This window comes from the organism of the source record quoted next (genome assembly GCF_019968985.1).
Source record: "MAG: Porospora cf. gigantea B chromosome Unknown PgB_NODE_749_length_11445_cov_123.378, whole genome shotgun sequence".
Taxonomy (NCBI): Eukaryota; Apicomplexa; class Conoidasida; order Eugregarinorida; family Porosporidae; genus Porospora; species Porospora cf. gigantea B.
Genome location: NW_027179244.1, coordinates 1 through 11,445, shown reverse-complemented (window position 1 = coordinate 11,445; position 11,445 = coordinate 1). Strand labels below are relative to the sequence as shown.

At 53.2% G+C, this 11,445-nt stretch overlaps 7 protein-coding genes across 11 annotated transcripts; 5 read left to right on the top strand and 2 right to left on the bottom strand.

Annotated features, from left to right (window-relative positions):
* Window positions 1-165: 165 nt before the first annotated feature.
* KVP17_001879 (uncharacterized protein) lies at window positions 166-2,115 on the top strand (the record flags this gene model as incomplete). Its single annotated transcript, XM_068517677.1, has 1 exon — window positions 166-2,115. The coding sequence occupies one exon, from the start codon at window positions 166-168 to the stop codon at window positions 2,113-2,115; it is 1,950 nt and encodes a 649-aa protein (XP_068371989.1).
* A 30-nt stretch (window positions 2,116-2,145) lies between these two features.
* KVP17_001881 (uncharacterized protein) lies at window positions 2,146-3,068 on the top strand (the record flags this gene model as incomplete). Its single annotated transcript, XM_068517680.1, has 2 exons — window positions 2,146-2,680; window positions 2,710-3,068. 2 exons carry the CDS (start codon window positions 2,146-2,148, stop codon window positions 3,066-3,068), a joined length of 894 nt encoding a protein of 297 aa, XP_068371991.1.
* Window positions 3,069-3,109: 41 nt separating this feature from the next.
* KVP17_001876 (uncharacterized protein) lies at window positions 3,110-5,453 on the top strand (the record flags this gene model as incomplete). 3 transcript variants are annotated; one of them, XM_068517672.1, is made up of 2 exons in its annotated part: window positions 3,110-4,333; window positions 4,362-5,453. In XM_068517672.1, 2 exons carry the CDS (start codon window positions 3,110-3,112, stop codon window positions 5,451-5,453), a joined length of 2,316 nt encoding a protein of 771 aa, XP_068371984.1. The 3 variants fall into 3 exon arrangements, with proteins under 3 accessions (XP_068371984.1, XP_068371983.1, XP_068371982.1); XM_068517671.1 differs by having other exon boundaries at window positions 3,110-4,399; XM_068517670.1 differs by lacking the exon at window positions 3,110-4,333 and having other exon boundaries at window positions 4,440-5,453.
* Window positions 5,454-5,519: 66 nt separating this feature from the next.
* Window positions 5,520-6,884, bottom strand: KVP17_001878 (uncharacterized protein; the record flags this gene model as incomplete). The annotated part of the gene is made up of 1 exon (XM_068517676.1): window positions 5,520-6,884. One exon carries the CDS (start codon window positions 6,882-6,884, stop codon window positions 5,520-5,522), a length of 1,365 nt encoding a protein of 454 aa, XP_068371988.1.
* Window positions 6,885-7,290: 406 nt separating this feature from the next.
* KVP17_001877 (uncharacterized protein) lies at window positions 7,291-9,127 on the bottom strand (the record flags this gene model as incomplete). 3 transcript variants are annotated; one of them, XM_068517675.1, is made up of 4 exons in its annotated part: window positions 7,291-7,907; window positions 7,936-8,273; window positions 8,301-8,541; window positions 8,569-9,127. In XM_068517675.1, the coding sequence occupies 4 exons, from the start codon at window positions 9,125-9,127 to the stop codon at window positions 7,291-7,293; spliced, it is 1,755 nt and encodes a 584-aa protein (XP_068371987.1). The 3 variants fall into 3 exon arrangements, with proteins under 3 accessions (XP_068371987.1, XP_068371986.1, XP_068371985.1); XM_068517673.1 differs by lacking the exons at window positions 7,291-7,907; window positions 7,936-8,273 and having other exon boundaries at window positions 8,297-8,541; XM_068517674.1 differs by lacking the exons at window positions 7,936-8,273; window positions 8,301-8,541; window positions 8,569-9,127 and having other exon boundaries at window positions 7,291-7,848.
* Window positions 9,128-9,629: 502 nt separating this feature from the next.
* Window positions 9,630-10,343, top strand: KVP17_001880 (uncharacterized protein; the record flags this gene model as incomplete). Its single annotated transcript, XM_068517679.1, has 1 exon — window positions 9,630-10,343. The coding sequence occupies one exon, from the start codon at window positions 9,630-9,632 to the stop codon at window positions 10,341-10,343; it is 714 nt and encodes a 237-aa protein (XP_068371990.1).
* An 89-nt stretch (window positions 10,344-10,432) lies between these two features.
* KVP17_005240 (uncharacterized protein) lies at window positions 10,433-11,035 on the top strand (the record flags this gene model as incomplete). The annotated part of the gene is made up of 1 exon (XM_068515046.1): window positions 10,433-11,035. A coding segment is annotated over one exon (603 nt), but the record flags the coding sequence as incomplete, so codon positions are not given.
* Between the last annotated feature and the right edge of the window lie 410 nt (window positions 11,036-11,445).

Here is an 11,445-nt window from a genome sequence, read left to right as displayed (position 1 = left end):
CCCCCTGCTGCGGCCACCCCCATTCCCTCTCCCTGCTTCGGCAGGCCCCCGCTGGCTCGTATCCCCTGTACAGGCTTCTTGTCTAGCACGGTGGCCCAAGATTTTCTAGGAGGCATGAGTCATCTCCATGAAATAGATCACATCTAATTCCAGATTTCATACCAGATGCATATCTTCAATTCACGGCCTTCGCTTAGCAGCTCCGTCAGAGCCGCTTTGGCTTCTTCCATTGGCCCCGCCTTGCTCAGTTCCTCACATGGGGAAGAGGAGACACCTGCGTCTCATGCGTTGACTTCCGCGACCCTCTATGGCGAAAGGAACCTGCAGGAGGCTGAAGTTCTCATGTCCCACATGACGACGCCTGAGGTCACCTCTTCTCAGCTGATCACTGCTGATCTCCAGCAGCGGATGGATGAATGTCGTGCTGTTGTCGAGCACGAACGCCAGCAATCAAAGGACTCTTCTGCTGTCCTGGACACTATGGAGCAGCGGCAAGCAGCATACACGCTACTGCGTACCATCAATGATGGCCTGGAGGCCCGCACGCTCGGATTGACCCACTTGCATGAGCGCTCCACGTTGAAGCTGGGAAGTAGTTCGCTGGCCGATAGTCTGAACGCGCTGGCCCTGCAGCTGCCTGACCGCGAGAAGAAGTCGCTACAGGCGCAGGTCATGCCTCTGAAAATGGAGTGCTGGCAGGCTGAACCTGGGCACTGGACTGGTAACTTCTCGAGGTTCCTGGATGTGGCGTATGTCACTGACAGCAGTGCAGTGCTCGTAGCGCGACAAAAAGATTCTCGTGGGCTTCAGCTACTGGATGGTACCCCGCTGTCAGAGACTCCTCTAGGAGATGCTCGAGCCGTTCTGGTGGTTCCCAACCTGAAACCAGATGTAGCCCAATTCATGGTGTCGCAGCCACCGCTAAAGGGGAGCAGACATATCTACAATTCAACTCTCTTCGGTGGTGCAGACTGGAGTTCCCAATGCCACGTCGCCGTGCCGTACATGATCAACGAGGAGATTCTGGACCACGTTAGCCCTGCGACTCTGTATGTGATGCTAACTGAAAAGCGCATGGAGTTGAACAGCAACAACATTATGTTGCGGTCGATTCCTTACCGTTCCGTCTTCTACCACGACCCCAAGAGCAGAACTGCTCAGGAGTACCTGGAAAGGGGCGTCAGAGACCCCGAGTCCCGGGTAGGCGGCGTAGTGATACCCCCAATCAACCCGCGAACTGGCGAAACCTCGACGAGTCACCACCCCCACGTCATGTTGTTGGACATGGTGAACCTGACGGAGGCTACTAACACTGTGGCTCACGTAAGGGTCCATCACAATACAGAGGATGTCTTGAGGTTTAACTGCATGAATCTCATCACCGATCCAAGTCGTGCCAACATCGCAGCTAACGAAGAGGACACCGTTCAAATGTACGTCATTCACGAGACGTACAACCACAGCATTCGACGAACCCAACCAACGGAGGACGCTGATGTCGCTCGAAACTTGAACCGCTGCTTGCCGGAGCTCTTTCCGGCTCCGGACAATGTCCGAAACCATATCGAGAACCTGTTCTACGCGGCCAAGAACCATCTGAATGGGACTGTGTTCAACGATAGGCTATGGTATCCTGGCGTGGTGTGCAACATGCCAGTACACCGGAACGCTGACATTCTAAGCCAAATCCGCACGCCTCACAACCCCGTCAGACACTATTTCCTGGCTTCTCTGATCTACACGTACGTGATAGCGAAACGGCTGCTCGCTGCGGTAGAGACGGAGCCGTCGGATCTGAGCAATCTGCAACCCAAGGTGGTTTTCCACCCCTACCAGCAGACTTCCTGGCATCTGGTGTCTGTGTCCATGCTACAGAGCTTCGTCAGCCAACGGGAAGGGTTAATCAAGGAGCTGGATCCCGCCTTCCAACTACCAGAGGACCTGGACGCTGACCTGACGATATCAGATGAAACTCGAGCAGTCTTCGCTCAAAAAGCTGATACCCGGAGGATGACGAGTCAGACTGATCTCATCAGGAGTGGACATCGACGGATGGGAGGCGCCACAAGAGCCGTCTCAGACTCGGCGCGCGGCTATGAGGACACTGCTATGTAATGTGTATTGACGCTTAAATTGACTCATTCAATGATAGATCTTAACGTTGCATCCTTACCTCCTTCCTCATCTACCAGGCGCTCATCTGCCGCAATTCGATCTGCCGTAGCTGATACGAAAACGCTGGCGAGCATCGTTGGGTTTTCTGCGGTACGGGCAACTGATGAGCCTTGTGTCCGAAGGCAGTTCCGTTCAAGGGGTGACATTCACAATGAAACTTACAGCGATGGAATCGCAATTTGCGAAGAGCTAATTGTGTACTGTGCTGTGTTGGAGGCTCGACGTAATGACTACGCTCGTAGGGCGGCCAGATCCGAGGCCCTACTCCAGGAGTTGAACGAAACGTTCACCTTCACCCGGGACAGAGAGAAAGAGCATTTAGCGGTACTTGAAGAGTTCCGACTTAAGAAGACAGGGCTTCAACGGGAGTACATCAATTTCAAGAGCCTGGCTAAGGAGTTTATTAGAAATCTACAGGAAAGAAAGGCGGAGAAGCAGCAGATTCAAGCAAAGAAGTCTGCAAAGCTAGCAGAGCAAGAGCTGCTACTTAGCGCAGTTCAGAATGGTAGGCCTCAATAGACTGTTTTACTACAGCCATCGAAACAAAGTCTGAGGAGCTGTCCGTGTTGAACCAAAGGCTGGAAAACGCTCCTTCGACCACTGAACTTGAAGACTTGAGAAGGCGTATCCGGGACCTCCAACAGGAGAACGAAACCCTGGCCGTTCAAGTGCAGAGTCTGAGCAAACGCTCCAGGAAGCTGGAGATCGCGCTCGGCCACGATAGTGCTGAGCCCGAGAAACTCGAGCTTGAGATTCAAGAGTTGAAGCGGCAGCGACGAGAGCAAGCCAAACATTTCGAAGGTGTGATCGCCGACGTGAACGCCGAGGCAGAGTTCAACCAGAAGCATGCCACCGCTTTGCTAGGTCAGCTGGACGGGGCGAAGTCGGACTAGATTCATGGTGCAGTATGATGACTACAAAATCTGAATTACCCATGGACCAGGAAGACTTCAATAGGGTCATCAGTCAGGTATCTGCCTGCGACGGTTCTAATACTTCCGTTGAGGAAAAATATGCCTTCGTATGGGATTTTATGCAACGGAACTGCGTCTCCAAATTGGAGGCAGTTCTCGAATCCAACGCGCTCAGACACCAGGGCTTGCACGGGGACAAGAAGACTAGTCAGGTGTTCAATGCCAGCCAAGCCATAGGTTTCTACACAATCGTCTACGAACTGATTGCAATGATGCGGACGGATACCTACGGGGAGCTGCTCTACGATGACTACACTAAGACTCTTAAGCGGTATGTGAGCGAGAACGTTTGCGGATCCTTAGCTCGGGTGGAGGGACGAGAATTCCTCAGCGAGTTCGTTCATCGTTTCGAGAACCATCAGTTGATGCTGCACATCTACTTCATTTTTAACTACCTGGACAGACACCACGTGAGGATGGGAGCCAAGCACACCATTGATAAACTAGGTTGGTTCTGCTTCACCGAGGTGGTATACCACCAGTTCAAAGAAAAGATCAGTGAAGCCGCAGTCAGTATCGTTCGCGACTCACGTTTGCTGACGAACGAAAAGGACAAGGAAACCGTCAAGTCAGTAGTGAAGATTCTCCACTTTCTGTCTCACTACACGTCTACTAATCCATACAAGGAGCATTTCGATCATGCCTTCCTCGCTGATGCGAGATCGTTCTACGCGGAGTGGGCCTCCGTTCATGCCGATCTCGATTTGGCAACGTATATGCTAAAAGCGGAGAAGGTGATACGGGACGAGTTGCAGTTGGCCGAAGATTTCTGCTTGGTTCAATCTCGCGAGGGACTTGACGAGATACTCCGAGAGACGATACTGTACTCCAAACAGCTAGATCGAAATGAGCTGCACGCCCTATTCACTCAGAAGCGCGCCTCTGATCTGGCAACAATCTACGGTCTCTACGCTAAACGTCATGGTGACTCGCCTGGAATCGTGGTCCTCTCGGAGGTCTTTGAGAGAATTTGCGAGGAGGAAGCCGAGGTGATCTACACAGACGTCGCCGTTGCAATAGAGGAGGGGCGCCAGAAAGTGGAACGGATAACCCAGCCATTTCTCATTCGAGAAGTACAGAACTTGAAATACGTGGACCGGTTCTTGGAACTTCACAAGTGCATGAGAGTGTTTGTAGTGAACTGCTTTCAGAGCAGTTTCTACTTCACCAACGCCATGAAAAACGTGAGTCAGGGCAACTTTCCAGACGCAGACGCTAAAACGAGTGTTCAATCGCCCAATTGGATCTGAGCCGCACATACACAAGATAGAGGACCTACTAAACGCCCATATGGACAGAGCGCTGAGACAGCGAAATGTCACTGACTTTGTGGAGCTGGAGGAGGTTCTCTCACAGTCTGTGCAGCTGTTCAACCTGATCGAATCAAAGGATCTTTTCGGGGAGATATATCGTGAGAACCTGGCCAAGCGGCTGTTGGCTGACCAACCTCTAAACGAGGACCTGGAGAAAGCGTGCGTTAGCAAATTTCGAGTCGACTGTGGGCAGTCCTACACGTCCAAGCTCGAGGGCATGATCAATGACGCGCTTTCTCGCAGCACCAGCGACTTCCAGAATTACAGACGTGACTGCGGAGAGCCGGAGGAGAGCATCGAGTTCTCTCTGAAGGTGTTGACGAAGTCGAACTGGCCCTCGTTTCCGGAGTTAGAGATTAAGGGGCCTGCGTTTCGGCCACCTGACAGCCTGTCCAAGCTACTACAGGCCTACGAGTTGTATTACACAGAGGCGAATCCTCGCAAGCGAGTGACTTGGATTTACCGATCGTCGATGGCGGCGGTAGCGTTTGACGCTTCCGACTTTGCTTTAGGAAAGCGGGTTGAGCTGGTGGTTAACGCCCACCAGGCGGCCATCCTCTTGCTGTTCAACCATAAGCCGGCGTGGACGGTGGAAGAGATTGCGGAGGCTACCGGACTAGATAACAAAAACAGTTACGTTCGAAAGCTAGTGGCTTCGCTGGTCGTTCAGAAGTTCAAGGTACTCAAGGCTGAGAAGACAGAAGCCAATGGCAAACCAGACTTCAACGGGTCCTTCGTGGTCAACGAGAAGGCAACAACCAACGAGCGGAAGGTCAAGCTGCCAGCGCCTGTCTTGGAAGACATGAACAGCATTAATCGTGTCGAGGTCGATCGAAAGTTCCAAGTCGATGCGGTGATCGTCAAGATTCTGAAAACAAGGCAGACTCTCGACTTCAACAACATCTTTATAGCAGTCAACGAGCACGTGGCCATATTCAAGCCATCCATTACAGTAAGACTTGGACGTCAGCCATACACAGACGTTTCGTGAGATCATAGAGAGCTTGGTGGAGCGAGAGTATCTACGACGGGACGATGACGATATGAATGTGTTTCATTACGTGGCATAGGACTTTTCAGCGCAACTTGACTGACGTCGAGACAACTCCAAAATGCTGTCCCCAGCCCTCACGAAGAAGAGGTTGTTGAAGAATTCCATGAACCGAAGGAAGAATCTCGGAGCCTCGGTATCTGCGAGGTATTGCTGCTGCGCTTGTAGCATCTGGAGCACTTCATCTCCGACGCCAGCAAGTCGAGCCGTAGATTGTTTCAGAATACACTCTTCAGGATTGCAGGTCAGCAGCTTCGTGGATACCTTAAGTCTCTGGAACAGCAGAGAGAGAGCTATATTGTTCATTACCCTCGCGCTGTTCACTGCCAATTGCACCCCGTGGAGGCAGTGGGGCTCGTCGTCGGGCTTGGGGCTGACAGCCTCCACAACGTAGCAGCGACCAACCAAGCTGCAGGACACGTAAGGAGACTGGGTGTAGGCGATTATCTGCCGAAGAAAGTCAAAGAATACGTGCTGTTCCGCTGAGAGGGATGCGTAGTCAAATACGAAGCAAGCGGTGCTGCTGTAGGAGGATTTCTCGGTGGGAAATCGGAGGAAGTCGGAGTGACGTGTCAACTCTTCCTCAGTTACGGTAATGCCAACGCGTCGTGCTTCAGCTCGGCGTTGCTCCACGAGGAGCTCTTCCAAACATTGCTCCTGAAAGTCACGGTAGTCAGAGTCGTCATCGAAGGCGTCCTGACCGGTTATCAGTTGCTGCGACGAAGGCATCACTGGAGTAGGAGACGAGATTTCGTTCTCGACATCTGGAACGCCGAATCTCTTTGCAAGGAGCGACTGAAGTGATTGTAGAACGTTGTCTGAAGGCGTATCGGCGCAGTAGAGCGTTGCGTGCACCTTTTGAGACCGCTCGCACATAGCTTGCCAACGGGGCAGCCATTGTTCGGCGCTCACGTCGCACAAGGCTTTGTGTATCCGTTTTCTATCCGCTGGGGATTGGTTTGGTGTTAGGCCCATAACAGCTGAAAGGTCTGTCCGAGAGCTGGCGTTCTGCCTGTAGGCGATCTGAAGTCGGACTGCAGTGATGGCCGGATCCCGAGACTGCTGCAGGAGTCTACCTAATCCAGTCATCTGAAGGCCTTCGTTGCTCACAAGCGATTTTGCAAGGCTTGGAACGCCGTCTGCCACTACAAGGCAAGTCGCCTGTGGCGATAGTGAAGGGTACATTTGGGATAGCTCCAGAAGGCCTCGTTCAAAGTCATCAGCTGGTTCCACGGCGCACTCCACTTGTAGAATCAGCGACGACCTGCTCTGGAGACCAAACTCTGCGCCTTGAGGGTGGTGGCAGCTCTGCAGCTGGACAACGTCTAAAATGACGTTGGGTGATGTGTGGGGAGCGCTGACCAAATGCATAGGACCCGACACCTGAGAGGCGAGTTTCTCCAGATTCTCGACGGTTCTATGCAAGCTTAGAAGATTTAGGGTCTCCACGTCTTGAGAATGTTGCTGTGGCTGCTGATGTAACTGTTGAGGAGGATGCTGTGGTGGAGGATGCTGTGGTGGAGGAGGCTGTGGCTGAGGAGGCTGTGGCTGAGGAGGCTGTGGTTGAGGAGGTTGTGGTTGAGGAGGCTGTGACTGAGGAGGCTGTGATTGATGATGCTGTGGTTGAGTCGCCTCCGGAGGAGTCCGTCCCCTTTCATTTGTCGGGTTGGTTATAGGTTGTACCGCCATGGAGACCAGCGCAGCAACAGCGTGGGGCACCCCATTCTTTCGGCCGTCATGGCGAAGCCGCATCGCGATAAAATCGAAAATTGCACCCTCATTGCATTGCGCGTTCGAGCTGGAGGCTTCTCTGCACCGCACAGTTGATGGCCTCTCTCACAGGAGCAACCACTGCCTTAGGGGCCACTATCGTGGCCATTCTGGACCCGTCACCTGAATCCGCTCTCATCTCCTCCAACAGGGCTTCAACCTCTCGGTCCAGAGCACGCATTGCGTTCAGCAATCTCTCCCTCAGAGAAGTCTGCGTAATGGGGCACTGGTAGAAGGATCTGAGGGTGGGTCTCAGACGCGTCTGGATTGCAGCGACTCGGGAAAAAAAATCTTGAGCGCTAGCAAGCCTCGGTTGTATGTTCGCGAAATCAGCAACTAGTGCTGTGTGTTGAATTGCCTTTGTTGACAGTGCGAAGATGGTCTTCGCAGTGATAGGGTCACAGATGCGGCCGAGATTGGCCTTGGCGCTTCTTAGAGATTTGACGTAGGCTTCCACGTCGGCTTCAGCTACAACCGCGTTGCCACGGTGTATTATTCCCGGCTGTTTCCTGAGTGACGGCGCGTTCGCTAGTTTCTGTCGTTTGAAGCTGGTGATGTCAACCATCGGTATGTCGGCTGGTTGAGACGCAGCTCGTAAGTCATCCAACACGCTTTGAGAGATCACTGCGTGTGGCACACCTCAGGCCCCCACCTTTGTTGCGTCGGAGGTTCACCCGCGAAGGATCGGCTGCCCGGTTACGAAGAAAGTCAGCAAAGGTAGGCATCTCCGATCCGTTCTGGACCAACAAGGCATCTGGGGAGAGGTTTCCCAGTTGGGTCGTGCTCCACTCGGCCTCGTTGATCAGGCGGTTGGCGTGACGGTTGAACCTTTCACAGAGAATTTCCGTTGGAGGGCCGAGACGAGACACCCTCTCAATTTGATTCTCTTCACTGCTGTAGGTCCCGAAACCAGGTTTCTTCAGCGACGATTGTCCTGCTATTTCGACAAGAGGGTTAGCGACACGCTTAACGTCCACGGATATGCTCGGACTGGTTGGCAGGCCAGTAGTCACTCACCTCGACTCTACTTCGTTCACGATGTGATCTGCGCCTTCAGGAGCTGACTGCCCCTGAAGTTCGAAAAAATACACGGAGTGAGTCACCCTGTTCCAGAATTCGGTTGCGTTCATGGAGCTGGGGACCAATTTTTCGAACAGATCCTTTAGTTTGGGCGTTTCAGTAAAGAGCTTTTCGAGCTCTGGAATGTCCAGCGTAGCCTCCGGATCGGACGTGACGGCGACGCGACGTCCGATGAAGCCTGGTTAGTCTTTGAACCACGACTCACCTTCGAAATTCGACTCCCCAACGTACTGGGAGGAAAAGACCCGGGCATCCGACTCAAATAGCCGCCAGAATTCTGCCTCAGCAAGGTGACCTTGCTCTACTAAAAAAGCCTTTCCTGCCGCCAAGTCAGATTTTCCCGCTGCGATATCTTCGCGATCTTCTTGTATCTTCGCGAGTTCTTCCGCCTTCCGAAGGCGCTTAAACGCCTCCAGCTCCTGATCGAGCTGAGAAACCGCCTCTACCGGCTCATCGGGGACCTTCAGAGCTTCGCCAAAGCGTGCTAACGTGTCTCTGGCGGAGGCGCCATCCTGGTCCTGGAACTTCCATGTCAGCTCCTCAGTCACGCCGTCAGGCTTTTGCAGCCGGATTTGCATCAGCGGCAAGCGTGGGTGCTGCCGTTGCGCCACCAAGTCGCTAAGCGCCCAAACTCGAGACGCGTCGGTATCTCCACTAGCTGGGATGAAAATCAACCTCAACTCGGATGTAACGAACACTCGACCCTCATGCTCGCCGTCTTGCTTGAGCACTGTTGACGCGGCAAATCGAACCTCCTCTGCCATCAAAATGTCCGAATTTACCAATGTCTAAGGTTACTCTACGGATGTGTTCATCGAGCCTTCGAGCTTCTTTAGCCTTTTTCGGCACTCGTTGATTTCTTTATCCGTTTTCATGATGACGGTTGCATAAAGAACCTCAATTCCTACTCTGCGAAAGCTCCTCCTGAGCCTGAGCCACAGACACATGGCAGTACACATTGTTCTGTCTGGCAAGGGGCACCCGCCTGTCTGAAGGCAGCCCTTTGAGTGCAGTTAGTCCACGGGCGGCCCCGTTTTTCACTTCGACGGCCACGAGAATCTAATGTTATCAGCCGCATGTGGCTCACCTGTTGAGTACACCGTGAGATATCATACATTGCGTCTTAACGCATCAGCTGGTGTCGTCTACCAACGAGACAAAACGGATAAGGAAATTGGGCCTTTTCGATGGCCTTTGACTACAAGGATGGGACGAGTGATCAGAGCTCAGCGTAGAGGTCGTGGTTCCGTGTTCCGAGCTCATACGATGCACCGTAAGGGTGCTGCCAAGCTTCGGGCATTGGACCTGAACGAGAAGAAGGGATACATGCGCGGCGTTGTCAAGGACATCATGCATGATCCAGGTCGCGGAGCCCCTCTCTGTCGTGTGGAGTTCAGGAACATGAACGCCTATGGCAAGGAGAAGGAGACGATGGTTGCCTGTGAAGGCATGCACACGGGTCAAATTGTGTTCCATGGGGTAAAGGCCAAACTTCAAGTTGGTAATGTTCTCCCCATCGGGAAGATGCCTGAAGGTACGGTTGTCTGTTCTGTGGAAGGCAAATCTGGTGACCGAGGCAAGATTGCCAAGGCTTCTGGTGTTTACTCCGTCATCATCGGTCATTCTGAGGACGGCACCAAAACCCGAGTCCGTCTGCCTTCTGGACAACGAAAGACACTCAAAGCGTCGTGTCGCGGCATGGTTGGAATCGTTGCTGGCGGTGGTCGTGTCGACAAGCCCATGTTGAAGGCAGGCAGTGCTTACTACAAGAGCAAGGCCAAGCGCAACAAGTGGCCTCGCGTCCGAGGTGTTGCAATGAACCCTGTGGAGCATCCCCACGGAGGAGGAAACCACCAGCATATTGGTCATCCTTCCACGGTTCGTCGTGACGCTCCCCCAGGACAGAAGGTCGGTCTCATTGCCGCCCGCAGAACAGGTCGCCTCCGAGGTGGCAAGCAGATCTATCAAAAGGAGAACTAGTCTCTATCTCTGTGTGCTTGGTCCCAACCTTTGTATCAGCTCAAAACCCCCCAGCAGTAGAATCAATAATTCGAAGTGCGCAATTTTCAATGCCGCGACACAATCGAGTACCTCGTCTCACCAATGGGGACCTGATGGCTCGTGTCCGCGTGGTGCTCAAGGGAGAGACGATTGACCTCCGAGCACATCTGAAAAACAGAAGGGGAATCTTGCTGGGCTTAGAAGGCGCGTTTTTGAAGGAGACGACTCAGATACTGACTGACCTGCTACAGCAGTCCTCTACACTGTCATCGCACGCAGAGTTCATCGCCTGCACAGTGGTGAACGACCCTGAGGTGCTGCGGTCCTGGGGAAGCAGCTTGGGAGCGGGGACGCGTGTTACGTTTATCTCCGACTTCGATGGTGACCTAGCTCGGAGTTTTGGGTATCAAGTAGATTTACGAGGGCAAAATCTCGGCCTCAGATGTCGGAGGTTTGTTATGATCATTGAGCACTCTTGTATTCGAAGAGTGTGGTTTGATAAAGATGTGGATGTGGCGAAGGTGCTGGAGTACCTCACGAGTCCCAGTCAAGATGCGCCACCACCGATGGAGACTTTAGAGGAACCATGTGCCCCAATGAGTCTTGTGGTATCCCCTTTTCGAGGACGAGCACGAGCGATGTCGATCTGTGAAAGCGTTGGACTTGAAGACGTAGGGTTGAAGGGAGATGGTAAGGCTGCCTCCAGTGCAGAGACTACTGGCAGGGACCAACAGGAAGCCGAGGTGGAGCCGAGACAACTGACCGCCGGATCATCATTAGAGGCCTGCGCAATCAAGAGCAGCCATCAGGGATCCCCTACCTCCTCACAGGAACGACTGTCACCCTCGCGACATCGTTCACAGGAGAGCCAAGAAGAGCTGGCTTCACGACGTTTTTCACAGGAGAGCCGGGAAGAGTTGGCTTCACGAGGATTTTCACAGGAGGGTGATGACTACCTTCTTCGGGGCTCTTCATCTATCCCATTGGATCATCAGACTCAGGATCCTACCTCCTCACAGGAACGACTGTCACCCTCGCGACATCGTTCACAGGAGAGCCAGGAAGATCTGGCTTCCCGAGG